The following is a 25,600-nucleotide window of genomic DNA, read 5'->3' as shown; positions in this document are numbered from 1 at the left end:
TACATTGAGCTATGTTTAGCTATTGTTTGGGCAAAGCCAAATCTCTACTAGACCTTCAGTGCCGGATATAGTTGCTAAGACATAAGTGGAATAAAGACCAAAGCCTTTATGGAGGAAAAACTGGTTGTCAGAGCAACAGAAACACACATATCCCATGTGAAAAAAAACTGGTTGCCTTAATTCTGTTTCTTACCAGAGAGGAATGATATCTCGCTGATGAGGAGCCAGCGGTCAGCAAAGTAGAATTTGCAACGGAGGATCTGAGCCAGCCGGCCTCCCAGTGGGAGGGAGATGGGTCGTGAGGAGGGGTCTTTAAGATCCTCGAGGGGCACAGGCAGAGTGAGTTCAGGGGACCAGGGCTGGAGGATGCCAGGCTTGAAAAGACACTCTACCTTGCTAAAGACTCGCACGCCCTGAGTGTGGCGGTTGTTACTGTGCACCTAGAGGACGGAGACAAGAGGGGGTGATAGAAAGAGGACAGATGAAGAGATACGAGATGTTGTCCTTTATCTATCTAAACACCTGATTTAGCTCAACCCTCATGCGCTATTCATTCATTATTCGTGGAGAGGCACGTACAGATTCAGTTAACTCACAAAATTAATGACACATTCTCATCCTGTTCCACCGTAATTGCCTTGGCATAACTAAAGAGCTTAGCAGGACTACAAATTAACAAAATTAGATCGCAGGAAGGGTAAAGAAAGGATGCAGGAGAAAAGAAAGTGTGCGACAGAAGACGGATGGAGCGGAGCGGATGATATATCTTTCCTGTTTTTACAAGCAGGGAAAGGCCACAGAGAGGAGAACCCGAGATCTAATATACGAGGCGACATGGTGTCTGGAAGGAGGAAGAGGAGCTTGAGGAGAATAGAGAGGGACATGGAGGATGAGGGAGGGTGATTAAATGAGCAAGCGAGAGGTGAAAACTATAGATCTGAGAGATAGAAAAGTAAGGCCAACGTGGGAGGTTCTGTTCGGCTAAGAGAGAAGGGGTGGTGCGAAGGCGGCTCCGACAGGTTAGCTATTAACCTCACACTTACTGCGAGGCCAGCCACTCTAACCTAATCCACATGTTAATGCACACACACAAACGATGCAGGAAAAACAGCTGCACCAGATGCTGAGTGGACATGTAACCGATTCTATCTGAAAGGGGACAAAAAGGGGGTTGGGGGGATGTATTGTATGTTGGTGCCAGTGGTGGGGGACTAATAAGTCAACAGAACCAAAGTAATTCACTACTCCTTTAGGGAGAACGGCTCCAATGACCTGTGCAAAGCTTAATTTGAGAGCATAACACTGCATTCATTATGTTTTGCTTGTTTCATCATAAATCTGACCTACATTCATGAGTTCCCTCTGATCTTTTTCTCTCGTTTTCCCCCTCTTTCTCATGAGCTTACAAAGAAAAGTTTTGCATAAATTCCCAGAGGACAGAACTGGATCTTTACAAAGATTCGGGGTCCTGTTAGAACTGCAGGTTGTGACTAACAAAGGGTCAAAGAGCAGATTTCCCTTTGGGAGAGTGATTAGGTGCAGGTTAAGGAACGACAGAGACAATTCAAGTCAGAATTAGGTTCAGGTTTCCGCTCTTTATTTATTTGACCTGTGTGTCTGACATATCCGCTCTGCCAGGTCAGCATAACGGCGTATGTCAGCTGAGGTCAGTGAGGGAAAACCACTGGGGAAAAGGCAGGAAAAACAGGATAAGCCTTGGAAAAACATTAGGAATGCCGCTGGGAAAGATTTAAAAAGGTAACTGAGAAACACTAAAATAATAACGAAAAAAGTGGAGAAAAAGAGCTGAGAGAGAATTTGGATAAGAGTCGAAACCCAAGATAACTTGTCACTTTATAACACTGACTGGGGATTCATGCTGTTCAATATGCACATGTATAGAGTGAATCCCACCCAAACCAACATTCCAGCCCGCGTCCAACGAGACAACACAGTTATAACTCAAACTGGGTTGCTTCACATTATCATTCCCCCGTGGCTCCACAAACTAACCCCAAAAGCCACACAGACGCACAAACAAACAGTGATGCAACTCGTTGGCACCCAGAGAGCCAAGCACTGACGCGCTGTCCCAGGATAAACAATGGCACATTAAAACTAATTAAATGGCTGCAGAGCTATTCCAGTCAAAATGCTGCTTCCTGGTGGGATGGCAGACACATAACTACGCTGTTTCGTTCTAGAGGTCGTACTGTTTCATCAGATATTAAAAGAAACAAATCAACCTAATGTCCTGCTATAATCAGTATGACATGCTTTTCTTGCACTAATGAAGTTATTAATCAACCAAATATAGGTTTTAATTAACAAACAGGTCTTTGTGTGCATACTGGTCTTCACGAAACAAACAGGATGCGGGAGATATAGAAGTTAAATAAAATCTTTGATATGCAGATGTATGCATCAAGGTGCTTTAAAATTAAAACCTTCTCCTCTAAAAGGGGGAACAAGCGTTGTGTAAAGAAAGATTACATTGTGAACCATTATTTATCTTCGAAATTAGTGTTTCGCACTTTTGACATTACTGGACAGTTGATCATTCAGATTCAGACAATAAAAAGGGGAGAGAAAGGAACATCATGCACCAAAGGTCCTCGGCTCCACAAGTTTCAAGCACTATGCGTTCTTGAGTCATTGTTGCAAAGGCTAAGAACAGTGTCCTACATAATACTCTGACATTCATTTACACGCAACACGAGAACGACATCATATCATCAGATCTGACAAGCGGTGAGATGAAAGACCGAATGTGAACTAAACTTGACATTTTATAGATTCTGCATATCCTCCGGCTTGAGTGACTTGTGGACGAACTGAGCTGCAGCGCCTCGTAATCCACATCAGAGCATTTTTTTTTTAGAAAGACCCCTGAGGACACAGACCGGAAATCTGGGCTTCTAGCCACAATGACGTCTCTGATTAACAGGCAGCTCCATGCTGTCTGAGATTCCAGAGGGATAACAATGTCCCGCATGACCCTCTCACATTCATTCACAGACAACAACACATGCACCATCACACAAACCTTCACTACCTACCTGCATGTTGTGGAAGACGCGTGGTTTCTCAAAGTGGAACTCGATATCCACGCTGCCCTGCCCAAGGGCTTCCCGGCTCCAGCCCAGGTAGTCGTAACCGGGCCACACCCTCAGCTCTTTGGTTTTGATGAAGTCGTCTTCTCCCAGGACGCCGTCACACAGCTGACCCAGGCCTCCGAACTGCATCCTGCACAAACACTGGACGGGTTAACACGCAGCTCTGTGCAGAGATAATTCTGGACGCAGTAGACCGTCTGTCACTGTCCATTTAGAAATGTATTCATGTGCTGGCGTGCATCGATTCATAAATAAGCATATTAACAAAGATGTGCATGCAGACTAGCTCACACACTTACACTCGCACACACACAAACTACACACATCTGCTTAAAGCACGTCTGGATTACATCAAACGTGTTAACTCACCCGCTAGCAAAACATTTCAGCCCCATTACCCACACAGTCCATGCAAGCGTGGACCCCAACCAAGTCCTAGTTCAGCCCTCCTTTGCTCCCTGCCAAAACATTACAGCCAGGAAACGCGCCTCAAATCCCAGAGCAACTTAAAAAAATAACGTCATTCCCCTTCGATTAGGCGGACACCAGAATAAACTTTAAAAAAAAAGTTTTGGCTGAGACCCCATTTCAGTGCGAACAGATGTCATCTACGCTGCAGAGAACATTTTGGTATTCCACCGATCACTCCACGTTGCTGAACGTAAAACTTGTGAATGTTTATTGTGATCATATTTGCAAAAGCAGTGTTTGCAATTTACAACCATGGCCGTGTCGGTTTCATGATGCATTTCCATGAAAAAGAAATCTAGAAGGAGCGGTTTGAGATAATGTATGGAGATGAGATACGTACTCATACATAGAAATGAAAATGGTAATAAAAAGAAGAAAAAAAAAATCTTACCCTTGCTCAGTGCTCCCATCGTAGGTGGAGTCGTTTAGATAGACAGGTATGCCAGATATGCCAGACAGATGCATGACGTGACCCATTGGAGCTGTGTAAGCCTTCAACCCATCTGAGTGACAGAGAAATATGTACAAATATTCAATATTACTCATGTGATTGTTGAAACAAAACATTTATTTTAGTTTTCTATAAGGGGAGAGACCTGCACAAGCTGCATGTGAAACTTAATATATTCATCATGACCTGCTACACGTTTTACTGAGCCAACATTAAACTGTAATCACTGCCGCGGGGAAACGGCTATGGCTGTTTTTTAAGTAGTAAAACAAACAAAGAACGGGCCTGAACAGCCCAGCCACCAAATACCGGTGAAATTCAAGCCTCTCTGCCCCAATATACAGCTAATCAGCCCGCTCCCCGAGAACAGTGGTGACGTTAGAAACAGGCACCACAGCCGGCCGCTCTGCTACCCATAATAAACATCGCTTCACATAGCATTTACAGTATGTGGGCAGTATTCTCTGTTTGCACATAAATGAGTGTCTGTGGATGTGATTATGTTCTTAGATGTGGGTGAGAGAGTGCAGGTCACTGAATGTAGAATGATAAACACAGCAAAGATGCTGAGCCGCCATAACATCTGATTTGAGATGAGATGAGAGGCAGTATGTTAGTAAAACTTGACAATCTGTATCCTGTATAATCTCTGGATTGCGGGTGAACTGAGCTGCACTGAATGCACATTAGAGCACAATTTAGAAAGATGGTCTCCCCAAAGACACAGATCCCGACCTGGGGCTTTTTGGCCTCTGTGACAGATCTGATTTACAGGCAGCCTGATGCTGTCTGAGGGAGGTGGATGGGGCAGGAGAGGAGGTGAGCCAGCCATAAATACTCCGCCTGTCAGTGTTGCGCTTCGGGAAACATGGAGACCAATACAATTTATCACCCTGTGGCTTCTTTTAACCGGGAAAAAACCTCAGCGGTGCGGTCAATTTGATGCCTCAAATCAATGCATGGGACATATGGCGAAAACACGCAATCGTAATCATTACCATCTAACAAATCCCCATTGCAACATTTGAGTAAGTTTATGTAAATCAAGGTCTGGCTGGGCATGCCCCAGAATACACAGACCAAATGAATACCTAAGTAACCACAAAAGAAGGAACATTTTGTATTTCTGTGATCTCTTCATGTCTCTCTCACCTCCACAGAAACACTTACCGTTCCATAAACAACCATAGAGCTCCACCCGAAGGCAAACGCTCATGACTCGGTCAGCCAGGGGGTAGAAGCGCACCATGCGGGCCACTATGGGAGGGCCCAGGTCTTTCAGCACAACATCATAGGTGTTTTCATTTCCTGACACTGCCTAGGGGCGAAAGTTACAAATATCAAATCACTCAGTAGATTGCTTGTTATCTAGGGGGTTAAATGAATCTTGCCTCACGGCTCTGACTTTTCATTCTATGGAAGCCCATTTCCCCCTGTGAAAGAAAACAATAAGATGAAAACTTGAAAAAAAAAGAAATCCACACAGTAAGTCATAATTATGAGATAAAGAAATTCATAATAAAATACTTTTTATCTCATAATTATGACTTACCGTGTAGATTATATTTTATTTTAAGTTATTGTTATTTATTATTTTAAGTTATTGTTATTGTTTCACTGCAGAAATGGGCTTCCATATCATTCAGCGTGTCTTCAAATTCTATTAATCTAAAGCCGAGCTCAAATGCACATTACTTTTTCTTAAAAACACAAAAGTGTAAAGAAGGACTGGTCTTAGAGCGCAAGCCTCTGGTATTTTTTGTTTGAGCAGCCCACACCAGAAGATTTGCATTGGCTGGAAATCTCTGAATATTTGTTGCTGGGCAATGTTCTAAAATAATAACTGGTAGGGGAAAACAAATAGTATGATTCATTCCCTGAAACTTTGGTTGTTGGAGGTCTAAATTCCCATGCTATTATGTAGTAGTGCTACACCACACAGTGCAGAACTTATAGTCACAAAGAAAATATTGGACATTTAGCAAACAAACAGTGTCTTTATCTGCACAAGGTAAGTCATTCATTGCAGTGTTGAAAACTCAGGCAGTGAAGGCAGATTTTGTCTCAACAGAAAAGTTAGTGCCAAACTGCTCCACTTGCCAATAAATGATAAATAAATCAAAAGCAGATGAATAGCCAGCCATCTTTTTTACAAGAAATTCATATTAAACAGCCACGGGACATTTAGCCATTACCTATCAATAAGGGAGCATCGGCCTTCACTGTATGTTCCTTGATCCCCCCAAAAAGGTTAATTGACTGCTTGCAAATGATCGCTGTCCTTCATTAGTGTACACATAAAAGCTCTGCTGTAATGAACAAAACTTAAAGACCCTGCTTACTTCTTTGCCCCAGCGGTCCTTCCAGGTGATCCATTTCACTCCGTCTCTGGAATAGCGGAGCCGATAACTGCGGGCAAACTCCTGGCCGTGCCCGTCGGCGTGACGACCCTGGGTACCAACCAGAGCCAGGAAGTGGAGTTTGTGCAGGTCTACCTGCAGGAGAAAATTAAATACATTATCAAAACACTCGTCACTCACTTAAGTACAGACAAACAGATTGAGATACAGGCAATCGTAAAAAGTAAAAAAGTTGAATGTGTTACACTTCTAAATGGTTGGGTAGATTTAAAAGGTGTAGGTTGACATTTTGGGAAATAGGCATGTAAGATTGGCCGGATACATTCTAGTTTCTAAAGTTTTAGGATTTATTCCATCCTGTCGGAACAAGAGATCTGAAGACATGGTTGTATTTCTAAATTGTTCAGCCCGGCCACTGTGGTGTGCTAAACTGCTAGAATAAGTTGTTTCTGATCATATTAATAGGCATAGAAATACATCATTGATTCAGGGAGAAGTATTTTAAAGTACCCTAAGCAACTTATACTATTAGTAGCCAACTCAATTGTTGACTTTGTTTTGTCTGTAGGAGGAACTTCCTGTTTAACAGCGGTAGAAGTTGGTTCAGTTCAGGTGCAGACTTCTGGAAGGTTGCCCCTAGTTGACAATTAGTGATGGGCCTTGAAAAACTTTTTGGTTTAGGACTTATTGATTTCCTTATGTTTTTTTGAGAAGAAGCACCAGCCTGTATAAGAAAAGCCTTCTGGCTCTAGCTTCATATTTAGTGGGCAGATAGACAGACAGTGGTCTCAATCTAACGCTCAGCAAGAAATAAATCTAAATCTAAAGCATGGCTTTGAGGGAATTAAAGCTGTTCCCAACAACAGCTTCTATCAGCTTCATAATCACAAAATAACCGACAACAATTAAATCCTATTCTTTTGAAAAACAATACAACAATTGTACTGAGCACTACTTCCAAAATGTAACTGTGTGAATCAGAGCAGAGTAAAGCGAGTATCTGACCTGAAGGTATTCTGATCCACTGGGGAAAACAGCTCCTGCAGGACACCACGCTCCATCCCCCTCTCCGGTGCTCAACCTGCAAGAAACAGAGGCTTATTAATGTTGGATAACAAAATGAGGAAAAAAAAATACCTAAGACATGTTGAAATAAATACTTAAAAGTTCACCAGATCCCACACCTGCAGTGATCCAAACACACCCACAACAAGACTCACTACATCAAAACCCACCGACATCAGCACGCAGATACCACTGAGAATTCAATGAAAGCGGTCCGACCCTCCTCTACCACCACACATATTGATTCCACGGCAGCCTAACGCTCGCATATAAATGGGGGCAATGCTGTCTGAAAGGGAGAAAAACCTGGCCATGGCAAAAGGCACACAGCAGGCAGAGAGGGAGAGAGCGAGAGAGAAAGAGAGAAAAAGAGAGAAAGAGAGACTGCAGGAAAATACAGACACATGAAGAGAAGAAAAGAGATGAAAAGGGGCAGAGTGAAAATGTCTGGCTCGTCAAACCTCACAAGATGTAGAACGCCAGGACCAATCTTTTACTCGTGGCTCTTTGGGCCTGCCACGACCACACACAGGCACCACTAAAGGGGTTTTAACACAGTGTGACCTTCCTCAATCAAGCCTGGGAAGAAAAGTCCATACTGCCACCACACACTGGCCACATAGAGACCTCAGACTTGGTTCAGTGTGTCCGTGACGTCGGACAAACTCGTACGAGGAGCTTTGGAACCGACGCCAGGCCACAACCGCGCTCCGAACCACTGTTGGGGCTTCTCTCAAAATGAAAGCTGCTGCTCAGAACCGCCAAAAACAAATCACTATATCCACTCGGTCACACTGACAGTGGTGCTAGTATTTCAATCAGTCTCCCTCGGCGGGTGAGATCATGCAGCCGGAAAAACCGCGAGATGATATCAACACATTTGTGCTCCACAGAGTGTCCTGTGATGGGAGGAGAGGATGAGGAAGGAGGGAGATGAGGAATGTGGCTGGGCAGAGTTCAGCCCACCATTCACCAGCCAGCAGGTTTAACATTACAACACGCTGTTCTGCAAAGTACCTCATTTTTCTCCTGTTTCTCCCTGTCTTTTGCTTCCTACCTAAATACCAGCGGACACTTCATCCCTTTCACGTTGTTCTCAAATCTCCTGTTCCCTCCAGCTTTCCTCCACTCCCTCACACTATGCTGAAATTTCACTGCCTCAGGGTAATAACAGCCATTTAATACCCACCAGCTCTGCAAGCCTCCCCTAACCCTCCACATTCCCTCGAACCCTGTTCTCAGATTCATTTCTCTGCAGCTTTCAGCACATCATCGCAGTGATCCACCTTTCACTTGTTTTATGTTTTCTCTTTCTCTCTCAGTCTCTCCCCGATGTCTCTTAAAAAAACCTCGGGCTAATAATCATTTCCACATGGTTAGACACTCAGCCAAGAGACCCAGCCCTTACAGACAAATTAACACACACACACACATTCATGTTTTAATGACTATTGGGGAAATTACATTGACTTATATTATTTTCTTGAGCCAAATTCTAAACCTTACCCTAAAGTTGAACAAAGTCTTCACGTTAAAATATAATGAGTTATGTTATGGGGACGTGCAATTGTCGCGCACACGCACACACACACGCACACACGCACACACACGCCCTGATTTGGCTCTTATGAATCTGACGTCATTGCCAGACAGACATGGTGGGAATATAATAAGATTTTACAAAGACACACTATCATCTTCTATCATGGTCTATTAGACCTTGGACAAATTACTTAAGCGTGGTACAAACAGACTAAAAATAAAGCATGCAAACAAACCCATTAGTCCACAGCGATATGTGTTCCTGTATTAGAATTTCTACTGTTACTCTACTTAACGTTTACGACAGTAGAAGTAGATCAGATGCCCAGAACAACAGTTCAGTACAATAGTATTTCATTTGAAGGACACTTTGATGACAAGTTACTCGTCATGTGACCGGCCAATGTGACATCCTAACCCTTACGGTTTTATGTCAACACTGATAATGTAAATAAAGCCTGAAAATCAGACCGTAAATATATTCTGCTGTATATAAAGCGCTGAAGAAATGCGGGCAGTGATTCAAAGATATGCGACCAGGCTATTAATTAAAACTTATCAAGTACCATCCAACTCAAAGTAGCAATAATGTTTTATTTATAAGAAGCTTTCATAACTTTTTACTACCAATAACATACACGTTACATCACAGCTAATGGTTTTACAAACCTCTGATCTGAATGTGCTTCTGTTCCACGGGTTTCCTTTCATCTCTGTATAGTACAGCACCAATTAGCACACTCTTGAAACCTACTTGAGTATTAAACCACCAGTTTGCATTAATTCATGTCAATGTTACATTCATGGTAATGCAGTTTAATTGTAAACTGATTTGAAAAGTCTGCACTGCATTATCCCCAAAACGAATATCTGCCAAAATTATATTGGCCTTTAAATGAAACTTAATCTTAATTTAAAGAAAAATAAACTAAATCTAGCAAGTAATCACTAGCTCAAAGTGTTTTTCGCAGACCTTCAGAGATGAACTTTTCACTGCAGTAATTTAGACGTGTACTCGGTACACCTAATCACTGTTGGGTGTGGTTAAAGGTGCAACAGAGCAGCAGTGATGTTGGGCGTTGATAAATTACTCTGAAAGCAAAATTACAGTTTTCAGACTATAACCACTAAAAGTGCAGTAAGAGAAAAATACACTTGATTACTGAGGTGGGATTAATGGATTTAGTAACTTTCTACCTTGCACACACACACACACACACACACACGAATATTTCCTACCTTCCATGTTTGGCCTCAGTAGAGTCTGACCAGGCGCTGGAGGCAGTGATGTCAGAGTCTGGGATGGTGCCATCCTCCATCCCGAGGGCGTAACGGCACTGAGCTGGAAGGGAAAGGTTGCGGGAAAGAGAGAAGGAGAAAGAGATAAAGAGAGGGACACATGAGCAACATTTTCATTCGCATGTCCGAGGAGAACTTAATATTTCCATTAGAGCGCCAGCAGCCATCATTGGTCATGGAGCATAATGATGTTATGTCATCTCTGGGAAAACTTCCGGACTTAATGCCTCATAGCCCACACAGACAGAAAAAAAAAAAACTCCACAATAAATGTTCCTGTCCTCTCTTATTTTGTTACAGAGTCTCTCCGGGAGAGTCTGTACTAATTCATGAGAAAGGTAATGTCAGTGTTTTGCATCACTTATTCCTGTCAAAAGTGACAACAGCAAAGATAGTCATTAAAATTAATCTGAAGGCACAGTGTATCCAGTGTCTCCTGTGGGATGTCGTGACCTGTCGTCTCTTAGACTACACCTTTCCCGTTTTTAGTTTTTTTTTGTTTTTGTCTTTCCAGCTCGCTCTCTCCATCCCACACAAAGCTACCTCCTCAGGGCTCCAGTGATCCAGCACAGCCCCTGTTACGGTTACCACTGCTCTGGGATTTGCAGGAACAGAACAAAAGAGAGAAAGACACCAAGGGCGAATGAGAGCACACAGACCGGTCTCAGATATCTGCTCTGACTCGGGTCCAGCAGCATTATCAAATGATCCAGATAGTGTGGTCCCGGGCAGGGATTACCCAACGACCCAGCTATCCGCTCTGAAGTCAGTCATGAGGGGGAGATGGTGGAGGGGGAGGATGAGAGGCTGAGGGAGGGTTTGGGTTAGTGATAAAGTGGAAAGGGGTACTGAGTGACAGTGATATGGAGGGGAGGCTGAGGGTGACAGAAAGAGGCGGGGGAGGGTGGGCGTCTAACTCAGTTTCTGTCATTGAGTCAGCGAACAGGAATGTTGGGCTGAATGACAAACCCTAAAAACCCCCAACGGGTGGTGCAGACACACACACACACACACACACACACACACACAGTCATCCACGCCTCGTAGACAGGTGCCCATTTTATTACATCATCATCATCACCACACATCGACAGTCAACACCCCGCCATCTGCAATCTTCTCACCTCTCTGTCTCCGTCTCTCACTCGGTCTGTCCTCTGCTTTTACTTTCTCTTCTTTTCTCATTTTTTACAAAACATTGGCCCACGCACACATTACCTTCCTGCTCACACTGTCGAGATTAATTCAGTTGTTTCAAAAGGACAAATTGTGATTTTGTGTGTGTGTGTCGTACCGCAGTCTGTTCCTCTATCTCCAACTGTTTCTTTTCCATCAATCTAATCCTAGATTTATTCAATGCAGACAAATTGTCAATTAATAAAGTTGTAGTTCAACAGACAATATAGCCTTCACAAGGGCTACACTGCTAGAATACCTAAAAATGACTTTTTGTTGTTTGACTCATTGATTAATCTACTGATTGTTTCAGCTCTAATAAGGATAATCTATTCATCAGATGGGTCATTTATACAGCAAAAAGTTTCTCCAGTTTCTCAAACGTAAGGATTTTTTCCCCTCCTTATCAACTAAGCAATGAATAAAAATAAAAAAAACTAATTTAATTAATGATCGCTATTTGCAGTCTAGTCACATTTACAGTCTAGCTGCAGCAGGCAGAAGGTCGATCGTGCTGCAAACAGTCTCCTCTGGTTACACCTGGTTGGCTCTCATTCACTAACTCCTCATGCTCTCCCTCCCTGGACATTTTGACTGACACTTTCATGAGCTGCCTGTGCATTAGCGGTCTTGGCAAGCAGAGAGAGGGGGGGCCACCTAGCTATCTCATTCTCCCATTACACACGACTCGACTGGCTGGCAGACAGGGAGAGGACACAGGATAGCCTGTTGATAGCGGACAGAGAATGAGCCTTACTGATCTGAGAATGTGAGGAGAATGTTGGCGCAGCAGGCAGGACGACGGCTGTGCCCCGTGGACATGAGGACGCGGGGGGGGGAGAAGGGAGGGGCTTGTAAGTGTAATCATGCCTGAGTTTATGGGAATAAAAAAACCTTGTAATGTGGCCATTTTTGGGGGGGAAAACAACAGTCCAAAAACAAACAAACAAAAAAAAAACATCACCAATTTAGACAAATTTTATTTGTGTTTATACGATATCCTACCTGGGCTAAAGTGCCACTCATGGTCCCCTGAAGACGACACCAGCGCCACCATGACTGTGACCATGGTGACAGGAAACAGTCGCAGGGTTGGCAGAGCCATGACAGCAGCAACACACCTGGTTACCTGTCCGGGGACCCACTGATGTCCACAGGCATACCTGTCGAAGAAAAATACATATTTAAATCAACATCCACTTCAGGATTCTTGTCTGTGCTTGTAAAGACTGCACCAATCACCATCAAACCACAAATTATTTTATTTTCACTTCCGCATGTACATCACACACGCACGCACGCACGCACGCCTGAGGCTGATGAGCTCCCGGCTCGCTTTCGCCATCGTTAACTCAACTGCCTCAATCAAATCCTCTTAGTGTAAAGCACATAGCATATCTCACAGTCATTTGTTTCTCTACACTTTGCATGCTGAGCTCAGCAATGGACCAAACCCCAGTGGAGCAAGCACAGAGTCATATAACAAAGGCCACTTTCGCACTCTAATGTGTTTTTCTCTCTGGCAGCAGAATGCAGTGATACAATAATACTTTGCTGCCTTTAGAAAGGATACAAACAGCTTGGTAATTAACGATGGTATAATTAGCCGACTCCATTTACTCCCAGAGATTTTTTATTCCTTCAGTATGGCACGGAGTATAATTTCTAGCACAAGGTCGGAGATTCTTATTTGGAATAAATAACCAACAGATGAAGCTGCAAAGATTGAGAGAAATGAAAGATTTATAGAGGAGATAGAGGGACGGATGAGAAAGTATTTAGAGTTAATGGAGCTGGAAACATGGTCCATGCTAGGTCAGTGCAAAGTAAATTACTGGCTCATTACGCCACGTTGAGTGAATTTAAAGATCCTTAAAGAACTTAATAAAACACTTACACTCAGTCTCCGGTTTATTAGGTATATTAAGACTAATGCAGTCTAATGGAATCCTACCTTCATGAAGGTTAAAATGTGAACCAATGATCATTATGAACGCTGTAGTTTGTGGTGCTGTTTAACGGTGTTGTGATATACAGAGAGGTGTTTCTAAAGTTTAGGTTATCCTCATTAATATAAATGGGATGGACAAAATATTATCAACATTTCTTGGTTTAATGCAACACAATTTAATGAAACAACAAACTACAGCCTCAAAAATGATCATAAGTTGAATCAACACCTGTCTTCAACAGTCTCAACAAAAACTGAACATTAAAACCTTTATGAAGGGAGGATTTTATTACAGGACTTTTGTATTAGACTGAATTAGTTTAAGCTAGATGTACCTACAGTAACAAACTGGCAACTGGAGCGTAAATCTTTTCAATATCACATAGTTTATGTGATGTGTGATGTAGAAGATGTGAAAAAAATAAGCACATTTCACTGCTCTATCTATGGTGCATATCTTACTTTCGAGACGTGTTTGAGGCATTGGTTTGAGGAAAGACTTCCAGTGGTGAAGCAAGAGGGAGGAAAGAAACCTCATGAGTGGAGGTCTGAAATGTGACAGCTGGGAGAGACAGAGAGGCCAGGCTGTCTTCCCTGTAGACCCTCTGTGTTTCGACTTCATCTATCCGACTAGACTCGGAAAGGCCAACAGCTGACACACAGCTGTAGTGACAGAAGATTGGAGGGGGGGGGGAGCCGTCGAAAGAGTCGGGGAGGGGCAATGTATGGAAACAGAGTGAATAGTAGAGTAGAGTTAGCTCAGGCCCAACAGGGCGGAGACAGTGGAACAAGAGCAGCGATGACACGGGTACGTGTGTATGTGTGTGTGTACGTGTGTGTTTGGGTGGAGGGAGGTGGTGTGGAGAGGGTGACTTATGGCCTCGCACAGTGTGTGTGTGTGTGTATGCACGGGTCTGTGGGGCGCGCATGTGGGCACAGAGGAGATCTCAGGGATATCCAGCCAGTGCAGCTGTCCCGATCGAGAGACACAACGCAACCCATACATAGTTCATGTGTTCAAGTCGAGAAAGGAAAGAGAGTCTGAAATTATTCTTATTTTTTTCTTTGCAGAAAAACAATCAAGTTGTCCAAATGAATAAGAATGTGTGTGAGCATGCCAGATGACAAAATGTTGAAACAATGGGCTTACAGGACTAAGCTACGTGTGCAAAATCAGAGCTGAAAATCAGATGACTGGGGCCACAAATTTGAGGTAATCACCATAACAACCATTGTGATATCAACAAACCTTTTTGCTGGACAGAGCCTCATCACCATTTCAGTCAATGAAAGGGGGAAACAACCTTTTATCCAACACGCCACGGAGAGATGAAGAAAACCAGCACGAACAAATGCTTTGGGGCGAGCAGGAACAGAAGTGGCCACAGCCATCAGAGAACATTGTTGTTGGAAAAGTCAAGTGGTGTTAAACAGCTGTGGTTAGTGCTCAGAGAGAGGCAGGAGGACCTGCTGTGTTCTGGAGGCAGCAGCACAGTGTTGAAGACCAGTCTACACTTTAACATTTTGTCTCGGCTAATCCATACGCAGGACTAATGAATACTTATGAGCAGCTGCTGTTTCTGTCCCGCCCGACAAAACACAACTGACAAGAGAGAAACAGAGTCAAGAGCAGAGGGCCACACAGGGAAACCGTTTTAGTTAGCAGTCATTGCATCATTAAAGACAGTTTGCCAGACTCTCTATAATTAGATTGCTTCAGTTAAAAACTGGCAGGACTTCTTTGGCACTGGTTAGGGTCTTTTCTAGAAAGCCCCTCGTGTTGGAACCAAAATGTTCGCATTCGTTATTCTTTCCAGTTTATAATGAAGCCGGTCCAAAGTGACCCTAAAGGATTGTATTCAGGTTGGATCACATAGCCCATTAACTGCAAATTGTATATGCTTTACATCACTGCAGAGAATGTCATAACTATTGGCTTTAATGTTCCATACAGCCATTAGTTTGTGTCAGTACAGTATAGAACAATCTAGCAGACATTTGAAACCTAGGAGAGGTAATCAATCACATTCATTATTTAGTCCACTTTTCTTTTTTTTTTCTTTTTTTACTACGGTTACATAATCAACAATTGAGACTCCAGAGAGCTGCTGAACAGCAATATTTTAAAAGTCAGAAACTAGCAAACTTACAATATGCTTTTTAAAATGATTGGTTTTTGGAACAACAAATCACTGGAATGACATCATTCTTGGCAGCCAACCTTACTATATATGGTAGAGAGTTGTTGGAGAAGTATCTACCCCTTGTCCTTAAAACAACTAGAAAAAGATGGATTGCCACTACATTTGGTGCATACATTCAGGTCCCCCACACAATGAATTGTAATCACTTTGGTGATCCCTTAACCTTTCCACTACCTGTAAAACTAATGATATTCCCATCAGCCTCAGCTGTACTTTGTCTTTGAAGAACAGGACAGATAAGGAAATCTTAGCATGCAAACAAGGTGAGCAAAGTAAAAGTCACCTGCTAAACATCAGCATGGCAGCCTTGTCACTGTGAGCATGTTAGCATTAGTAGCATTTACCTCTTAGCAAAGCTGTGCCCAAGTACTGTACAGCCTGACAGAGCCCCTAGCAGGCTTTAGACACTTGTCAAAACACACTTTTTTTCCCCCACTTACTGATGACAAAATAAAAGTACTTATGCCTCATGATTACTGTGATGAATTACCTATTTTAAGTATGTTTTAGCAAAATGATCTAGACTGTTGCATTTTTTGGAAAGTGGTCAGCAGTGATATAAGGCATATGATTTGCTGTTAACAGGTTCAAACTTTTAAACCTTGTTTCTTGTCCATGCACAGACCAGTGCGGAGTCTTAAATCACAGCTGGATAAGAGTTCCACGCTGCCTCAGTTACACATGACTGAAGGCTGCTGGGAGACGGAGCCTAGTGAGCTCTTTGTTTTGGATTTACGTCAGTGTGTGAGGACCCTGGGGAGATCGTCGCACAACAATCCTGGAGTCCTGGAGACTAGGACGCAAGGATTAATCTTCAAACTCCACAACACTTTGAAACAAGGTCATTTGATGGATTTGCTGTAAACAGGCTTTCTGTTTGCTGATCCCTGGGGGGCCACTGTTTCCTTGTTATTACTAAAGACCCACTCTAACCCACTGAATCTGTGTATGTGACAAAAAATAAACAGTTATTTTATAAACGCAGACACTGAATATTTACAGGTTTTAATGCATTTTTTAAATATGTAATGATGCTTTTATGGTCTGTAGCCAATAAATCCTAGTTTATATAGGAACTAAATAGAGGATATTTATTAAATATCATCTTTTGCTCAGTGGGAAGGGTTTTGGCTGCACCAATCTGTCCATGGGGTTCCTTTTTTCATCTTGAATTAATTTTCTTGATCTTGCTTTGGTTAAATATTAGAATTCCACTCAGTACAATCATTTCTGCACTCTAAGCAAGGAAACAACTCAACTACTCCCCCTTAGTCAGTGAAAATGGAGACGAAGGAGTCTGGAGACATCCGCTCTTAAAACTGAAATTACAGGCGGTGCACTTCTAATAATTACCTACACTGACATCAACAATGATCCATAAGATGTCAGGAAGCTGAGGGGGTAAGTCTGCTATGCCAAACTATAAGTCATAGTGCTGATCACATATTAGTCATCAAATGGTACAGCTCTGTGTCACAATATTCATCTATACAAGGAAGTGCCAGTCAGGACAGTGGAATCTGATCTTCCTGAGTTGTACCAGAGGTTTAGTAAGCAGGAGGGAAGCATGGATGATTCACTCAAACAGAGTAGTCAGAGCTAAAGGAAAAGGCAGCTTTGGTGGCTGAGTCAGAAAGACAAATTAAACAGCAGCAACAATAGAAGGAGAAAGTGTGGTATGTGACTAAAGGCAGACTGTAGGAGGTGGTGAAAGAACGGTGAAGGAAGCAAGGACAGAGGATTGTAAAAGAAAATGTGTTGATAGTTAAGTTGTGCTGAACATCATATGACTCATTAACACAGCTCAGCTTTCATCCCCCAAAAATACCAAATTCAAAAACACACAGACAAAGCAGAGCAGTGCTGTGCAACAACACGGCTCATAACAAATCTAATTAACAAAGTGACACCGTTGGTAGTTCAGCACATGTGCCGGGCGTGAGGCTAGTGCAAAAATGGGTAAAACATTGGCATGCGGCTACACAAAGCTGAAATCAATCGTAACTTAAGATTGGAACTTCCATCTTGTCCCTTTTTCGCTGCCTGCTTTAAACTTGGAAGCAGGTCCACTTGGCCGCTCAGTTGCAGCATTGCTCAGCATAACTGAATGGCGGACAGAGACAAATGGTGACTGATTACCCCGGGCTGGTCTGGCAAATGAAGAATGCCTTCATCAACAGCGGCCACACAAACCTTGGTGTAAGTGTAGCGACAAAGCAATACACACGATGTGTGGCCAGAAACACATTTTTCGGGCCGTTGGGCTGGTAAAGAAACATTATAGTAGGGACTTGATTTGTGTCAGTGGCCTACACACACATATACACAAGTTTAAAATACATCTCAAATGTATATAATACACAGAATAGTCACATATATTCAGCATCACAAAGGCTTTACTAATTAGTAGTTTATTTTTCAACTGTAAAATGTTCTGGGTATTTATATTTATATTGGGTATAATATTTAATATACCCATTCAAGAGATAATTATGAAAGTTATGTGATGTAAAAAAATGTATATCAGCCAATATGGCTATCAGACTTTCTATATCTCAAATATGGCCACAAAAATCCAGCTCCCTGAGTTAGTTCCTGGTGATTCCTTAGTAACAGGCTTCTGCACAAAGCATCTGTGTTGCCTTAACAAACTAGATGTCTAATTGGTCATTTCCAGAATTCATTGTATCCAGAACCTCTTCTACATCCTGCACACAATGTTCCAGAGCTCTAGTTATATTGCTTGCATTTGTTCTGGTAATGTTCATTTTTGGCAGCTAATTTGTCCAACCTATGTGCCAATTAAAAGCTTGAGAAAAAGGTGACCTTTACAGGTTTGTCTACAAATCAAAAAGTCCCAGACAGGGAGATCCAAAATCATCTATAATTCGGGCCTGCAGTACAAACACAATATTGCATCTGGACTGCATTATTGTGCTCCAATACCATGGTATCTGCAGAAGCAAACAAAGGGAAATAAGCCTGATCACATACATAGAGTGAAACAACACAGAAAAAAGGTAGATTGCCTGAAACAAATTAACTAGAGTGCTAAGAGTGAACTAGAATATAACAAAAGATGTTCTGTGACTGCTGAAATGTGTCAAAGAACAGTGAGCACAAGACCCAAAAAAGAAAAACCCCACCAAGCGGAGGCCTTGTTAGCACCTCAGGCAATCAGCGGGATCTACACTAAGTGGGCTGTTCATTAGCTGCATCGTGTGAATCAAAGAGTGGAGTCCTCTCTCTGTGCACACAAAGGAAAAACAAGAGAAGAGAGTGTGTTACAAGTTCTTTTGGGAAACTGGTTTTAGATTGACAGCAACTGGAAAAAGGTTTTGGTTCTCGGGGCTTGAAGTTCCATACATGTCGGTGCATGTAGTTTAACTGTTCCGAGCTTTTATTTTTCTCTACCGAATGCATCTGGAATGAAAGGAGTGGCACTGCACTTTCTAGTGAAAGCGAGTTAATGAAAGACCTTTCTCACCTGCTAGACTAGAAAATTACAAGTTAGAATTTCACGCTGCTGCATGAAAATGAGCCACGACAGCGAGGGAAATTAGTTCTGCGTTTGACCTAAGTTGTCTAAAAATTAGAATGAGAATCTAGCAGATATGTGGCGGCATTAGCATGTTAATTTGACAGCAGAGAGTGTGTGTGTGTGGTTCTAGTTTGACACCGAGGCCGACTTAGATCTGCAGTGTGACGGCAAGCCGCAGCCCAAGTCCCTGAATTCAATTTGCACAGTCTCACTGCCACCTGTCAGAGAACAAGTGAGAAGCAGAGGGGAGGATGGGGTGAAAGGAGAAAAGGGGAAGGCATGTGACAGCACAGTGCTACTCTCACAATGGGCAGAGAGAAAACGGCCTGCGGACGAGATACAGGAGGACAGACGGACGGAAAAAATTCCCTCCAGTAACCGAACGAAAAGACTCAGAATGACAGAGCGAGCGTGGGACAAAGAAGACTCTTTGCCCGCAGGAGGGTGAGAATTATCCATCCAGCCAGCAGCTTTTGAAACTGAGAGAAGGAAACGGGAGAAGGGAGGGAGGGCAAGAAGCAGGGATGGCCTGGAGTGGGACAGAACAGAGCAGAAAGAGAAACCAGAGTCACCAGGTCAAACAGGAATGAGTTCCGTGAGACTCAGCATTTTGAGGCAAAGTGAGAAAAACAGTCATGCCGATCCCAGCCTTCTCACACAGGTCTTCTTCTCCGCTGTAATGAATCACTGCTGAGCAGGGAGAAAAGATTTTAAAACCTCTTTGAGCAGTTTACTATCTAGCTACTGCAGTTGGGAAACAAAACAAAACAAAACAAAACAACACAGAAAAGCAAATTTGGATCCAAAAAGGGTTGTGACTTGATTAATATGAAGTCTGGGCTTTGCTGAAACTCTATCCACATACACACAACCCCCCCCCACACACACACACACACAGTTAAAAGCCTCGGGCACAGGCAGATACCTCCATCACACTTGCAGTCCTCCTCCTCCTCCTCCCTCTCGGCAGAAAGCCTCCTTTAAAGAGCTAAATTGCACATCACACAACAGTTTCCTGGTGCTAATATGCCTTTCCAAACCCCTGGGAGGCAGCGACAGACAGGTCCGCCCCACTCAGAGCGGATTTCATTACACCTCAAATTCATCATACGAATGGAAGACTTCTAAAAAGCAAAGTTCACCTTGGACGTGGCACGCAATTTTTTGTCGATGTTCCAACAAGGTTTAAAAAGCACCTACCGGCCCAGAAGCCATTAGTTATTATTAGTGATATTCTGAGCCACGAGAGGCACGGTGTGCTCGCACTTAAAGACGAAAAACCCCACCAGAGTGTGAGGATTTGAATAGAGACGAAGTTTTAAAAAAAAAAAAAAAATTAAATGAAAGAAAAAGTCAGAGGGAGAAAACAGAGCACACACACCGGCTTTTAAGTTTGACAGAGTTTCCATCTTTCATAAGGTTCGTCTGGTTTTTCCAGAAGCGATAACTTCAACTGCCAGTTTTCGTAGAGACGTGTGAAAGAACTCCACGTGATTCACGGTTGGTTTCAGCTCACAGGGTTCAGCATAAGCACCCTTTACTTATTAGATCATTAACTTAAATCGACATCATACGATTTATAAAAGAGGGTGATTTCACCATTTTTCCCACATCAAAGTGTGTTTACAGGTACAGGGAGATCTGCTGCATTTGTGGGAAAAGGTTTTATGAAGTCGTTTGAGGCTTCAGAGGGAGGCTTCAGAGGGAGGCTTATCAGACCTTGGTAGCTTGCTACCTCATCAATGCTCGAAGCCACATCAGCTGCTATCGACAGAACACATTTTACTCACCCACATCAAGAGAAAAAGCATGGGAATAAAAAGACGATATCGTATGGTTCAACTTTGATCCTTTGGTTCTAAATTGTCCAACAAAGTCAGATAGTGCTACAGGAGTGCAATGCTAAATCAGTGGATAACTCTTTTAGTGAGAGGATTTTATTATTTATGACTCATATAAAACATGTAATACAGTTGACAAATTACCCATAAGAGAGGTGTTACTTGCCAACATTTTTGTACTTTTCATTAGTTATATATATTAACACCTCAACTTAGGCCAATTTAATTTTTTTGGGGCATATACGCAGAGGCATTTCTGCAGGTTCCTGAGCTAATAAGAGGCATTAAGCCAAGGTCCTGAGATATCTTGATAAGATAGTGTGACAAAGTATTTGAAGAACTCAGCAGCCAAAATGTAACCCCCAGTTTGCTTACATCCAAGCAGCAACACTGTTATCTTAGCAGGGCACCCTCGACAGGAACGCAAACAGATAAATGAGGAGACCCACAGGGACGATAGGAGAAGGGAGGCTGAGGGGAGGGAGGGAGGGAAGATAAATGAAACATCTAGTGGTGCTTCAAAGGGAATGAGGAGATATATGATGAAGACGATATATGAGCTCCATGTTACATGTAGAGAGAGAGAGAGACAGAGTGTCAGAGTGATCAATTAGAGGATCAGAGGTATGCTGGATGTCAGGGAGAGAGAGAGAGGCCTGATCTGAAAGAAGGTAGGACTTCAGTGTTAGAGATTCACTGAGAGGAAATCTCAAATAGAGATTTGAGACAACTAAAGCATAAGAACACCCCGGGTCTGGCTTTGAAGTGTCACCACCCATTACGGCATTAGTTTGTTTCTCCGACAGTCTCGTCAAGCTCGCTCTGCATGTGACCACACATACGACAAATGCAACTGAAAAGTCCAGCTGTCTAGACTTGAGGGGAAATTGGTTTAGGAAAACAGGGTGGGCAGTTAGAGTCCTGCCATCAATTGGTTTAATTTCCCATTTGATGGGAACTTTAGAGAGGGAGTGTGGGGGTGGGGGGCAAATAACTGTGACGGGTCTTTGGGCTTAAATTAATTCTTCCGATGGCCTCAATCGGTCTGTCGGGAGCCAATTACGAGCAAGCAAAGAATATAACTGAGTTGCGGCCTTATACGTGATCGTCGTAAAGGGAGTCACATAAAAAGACAACAAATATCATCGTTGTGATCTTTTATGTGGTTAACTGGCCACATCGCCATAAAGATCAGGCAACTGTGCAAAACATGCATGTCAGTTAATGTGCGGGATCTGTCTTTGGGTTTTGGGATTCCTATCCACCTGCTAAATAGTCTTTTCAGAACGGTCAACAACCAGAAACACAAAGACAAAGTCACAAAGCCTGGCTACCGCCGGAACAATGATGCAGATAGGAGGACAACAGACTGAGGTCAATGATCCACAAGACTACACAAACCTTCCTCATTGGGGAGACCAAATCCTCCTTCTCTCCGTGTGTGTGTGCGTGCATGCATTCTTGCACACAGGCGGGCATCTGGTGGGATTTTCATGTAACAAACCACCAGCAATAATGCAACAGCGCAGAGAAAACTTGTTAATTATTTCTTGTCTTGTACATAAAAAAAAAAATCTTTCCAAGACTTTTGTTGCCGAGTCTAAGGGACCGGACAAAAGAAAAAAACAAAACAGCCATTTCCCCAGACACTGTCAGACAAATTAGTTTGCACTGTACATACCTCTCAACAAATCATATTATGCAATTAATGTCATTTTCTGCTCAGACTGCCAAGACACATGCAAATCAAAAAAAAGAAAACTGTTCCCAGAGTGCGTGCGTGCGCAGTAATACTCACATAACTGGCCTCTCCAGCTATTCAATATATTCTGCGTCTCCTCTGCCGGACTGCACCGCTGTTAAAAAGCAGCTATGCGGGGCCAAAGGCTCTCGTGGGATGCTGTGGGAGACTTAGCAGCCAGATGCCCATTAGACGGGGATCCAGCAGTTTGCTGTGAGGGACTGTGTATCCACACTGAGGGCTCCTCCTCACTTTATGCCCCTGCCTTTGCTACAGAGGCAGAGAGGGAGGGATGGGGAGAGAGGAAAATTGCCTTTTATTGCCTCTCTATCTATTGGCAAATAGCACAGCCCCCCCGCCGCCTCCTCCTCCTCCTCCCAACACTCCAACAATGCTACACCTCCTCTGGACTGCCTGCTCAGTCCCCCGGCCAACAAACTACCCACATCCACAGTTTTCATGGTGGTGGGAAAGGTGACCGGCCGCTGCACTGCACTGCACACCCACTAAAGCCCGTTGTTAACTCCTCCATCTGGCCACCTCCGCCTCTCTCTGCAGGCGCTAAGGCATGCACAAACACAGAGGAACAAGCTGCCAACAGTAACACATGCAATCTCACCCACATTCTCAACTCCTTCTGTCTCCTTCTGTCTTTTCCACAAACAAAGTTTCTGAACATTACGTCTCTTTCTTGATTCCTGCACCAACTCGCTCACAGAGAAGATGAGGATCATTTATTGAGCCTCGTATTTGATTCACTCTCACCACCCCTTTCTTCTGGCTCATAAAAACACAAAATGTGTATTCAGTTCAAAGTCCAAGCCCTCTGGCAGCTCCTCCCCAGAGTTTGAATAATGTTTTCTTTATCAACACAGTTTCTCCTCTCCAGCTTCGGGACGCCCTGCGATCATTCCAGGTTTGCTCAAGATGACTGATTAGCTCCCCAGACGACATTAAAAAAAGGCCAGAGGTGAATGAAGCCAGAGCGTACGGCTTTACTGGAGGTCACCTGTGGTGCTGTAAGGTCACGGGGTTAACGGTGGGCGTGATGACCACCACCTGGATGCATGGAGGTCTTAACATTAAACACTTCACCGAGTCATTCCTCAAGGCTGCTGCAGCAGTTTTAAAGCTGTACGTGCCAAGAGGAAATACTTTTGTTTGACTTGTGAGGTTTTTGTGTGTTTGAATAATGTGAAGCAAGTGAAGAATGTGTTTAACAGTCACCTTAACCAAACCCACATCACAGTTTGGGAGTCAGTGGGCCATCAGGCTGGATACAAACTGGACATGATGACGGGAAGGAAGGAATAAATAAAAGTCTATTCTGAAGATAAACGTGTGAGAACAATATTCTCAGCACAAACCAGGACTCTGAATAAGGTTTTTTTTTTCTCTGCCCAGAATTAAACGAGATGTTCCACAATGCAAAACTGACTGTAATACCATTGCACACACTGGCACATTACTTCAGCTACGCAGGAGGCGAATCCCACAATGTATCTTCCACGCAAATGTGCGCAATGTTACACCGCACATGCGCTCCTCAGCAGTCCGTGCCCGCCTCACACCGAGACTTACACACAGACTTAAACACAGACATACACACAGACGGACAGCTGGAAATACCCCCCACCCCCATGCAATATGATTATAGCATGGGGCGAGAAAAGAAAAAGGAGTTTGTCAGCATTTTACCTAAGAGACACGGAGAGGTGTGCGTTGACAGCAGTCCAAACTTTTGGACGGGAGTCTGTGTTGGATGAAGTAAAGCTGCGTTTTTAGCTCAACAACACTCACAAACCCGCTGAATAATCCACTCGGCGCTCCGGGGCAGCTGTTGCGCTCAGTTGAACGACCTCTGGCACAAAAAAAAAAAACTCGGGAAAACAAGAAATTATCCGAAAACTGCCGAACGCACCGGCTGATGTTAAAACCCGCAGCCTGACCTTCACTGGACACGCTCGGGAAGAGTTGTTTTAAAAGTCTCCGACATTGAGATTGAGGGAGAATGTAATGTGTGTCTTTTAAACAAAAAAAAAAGCAACTCCCCGTCCAGGGTCCCTGCTCCTCGGCCCCTCTGTGAATCTGAGCCCCGTCTGCTACAGCCTCGGTCGGGGCTCCGCAGCTCGGGCCAGCAGGCGCCACCAGGTGCTCATTTACATAACTACACCGGCTGTGTCCAATCACGTCTGCGAGCAAGGTGTCTGATTGAATATTCCAGCAGGAGCGCCGTCCAATCAGATCGTCCGGTGGGCGGGAGCTATGACCTTAACAACACTGTAGCATGAAACTCAACGAGGAGCCTTCAGGGGAGAAGGGAGTTTCTTTGTTGCAGCAACACTTGAGCTCTTTTGGGGGGATATGACATGTGATACAGCAGCACGCAGAGTGCTTTCACCTTGTTAACCATTTGCATGTAAGGCAATGTTGCTCTGCTGTTTTTAAAAAGGTTTTTCTTTATAATGTAAACTTGTAAACTCCCTTGAATTTTATGTTTGGCCTCTCAGCATCTGGCCTGTGCCATTAAATGTGGGCCCACCACCCTCTGCCTTGGTATTTACCTCTAAAGGAAACTTTATTACAGAGTATTGCTGGTGTAACTGTATACCATTACTGCCCCCTGGACTATAATGACTCAGATTGGATGGTTTGGTGTAAAACACAGCAATGGAGCTGGAACCAGGAGAGATGTTGATATGGGACACCGAGGCAAAGCGGGAGTGAAATGGGAATTCATGTTTTAAAAGAGCCACATGTGTGTTTGTTTGTGCTGAATTACATCAAAAGTTGAACCAGTCAGACACACAAAGACAGAAAAAAACTCTCTGTAGGAGTTACA

The 25,600-nt window shown here is 43.4% G+C and overlaps 1 protein-coding gene across 4 annotated transcripts in view; it reads right to left on the bottom strand.

Moving 5' to 3' along the window:
- Positions 1–24,904, bottom strand: part of ddr1 (discoidin domain receptor tyrosine kinase 1) — a 37,079-nt gene extending 12,175 nt beyond the window's left edge. For all 4 annotated transcript variants that reach the window (XM_054621582.1, XM_054621583.1, XM_054621585.1 and 1 more), the window contains exons 1-9: positions 24,457–24,904; positions 12,486–12,643; positions 10,245–10,347; positions 7,404–7,479; positions 6,381–6,533; positions 5,209–5,356; positions 3,979–4,090; positions 3,060–3,246; positions 194–440 (exon numbers count right to left, since the gene is read on the bottom strand). In XM_054621582.1, the coding sequence (XP_054477557.1) occupies positions 194–440; positions 3,060–3,246; positions 3,979–4,090; positions 5,209–5,356; positions 6,381–6,533; positions 7,404–7,479; positions 10,245–10,347; positions 12,486–12,585 (1,126 nt within the window). In that variant the 5' untranslated portion in view covers positions 12,586–12,643; positions 24,457–24,904. The remainder of the gene's footprint in view (positions 1–193; positions 441–3,059; positions 3,247–3,978; positions 4,091–5,208; positions 5,357–6,380; positions 6,534–7,403; positions 7,480–10,244; positions 10,348–12,485; positions 12,644–24,456) is intronic.
- Positions 24,905–25,600: the final 696 nt, after the last annotated feature.

This window comes from Anoplopoma fimbria, chromosome 20 (genome assembly GCF_027596085.1).
Source record: "Anoplopoma fimbria isolate UVic2021 breed Golden Eagle Sablefish chromosome 20, Afim_UVic_2022, whole genome shotgun sequence".
NCBI classification, from domain to species: domain Eukaryota; kingdom Metazoa; phylum Chordata; class Actinopteri; order Perciformes; family Anoplopomatidae; genus Anoplopoma; species Anoplopoma fimbria.
Note: the sequence above shows the minus strand (reverse complement) of the source record. Positions and strands in the feature narration are given on the sequence as shown.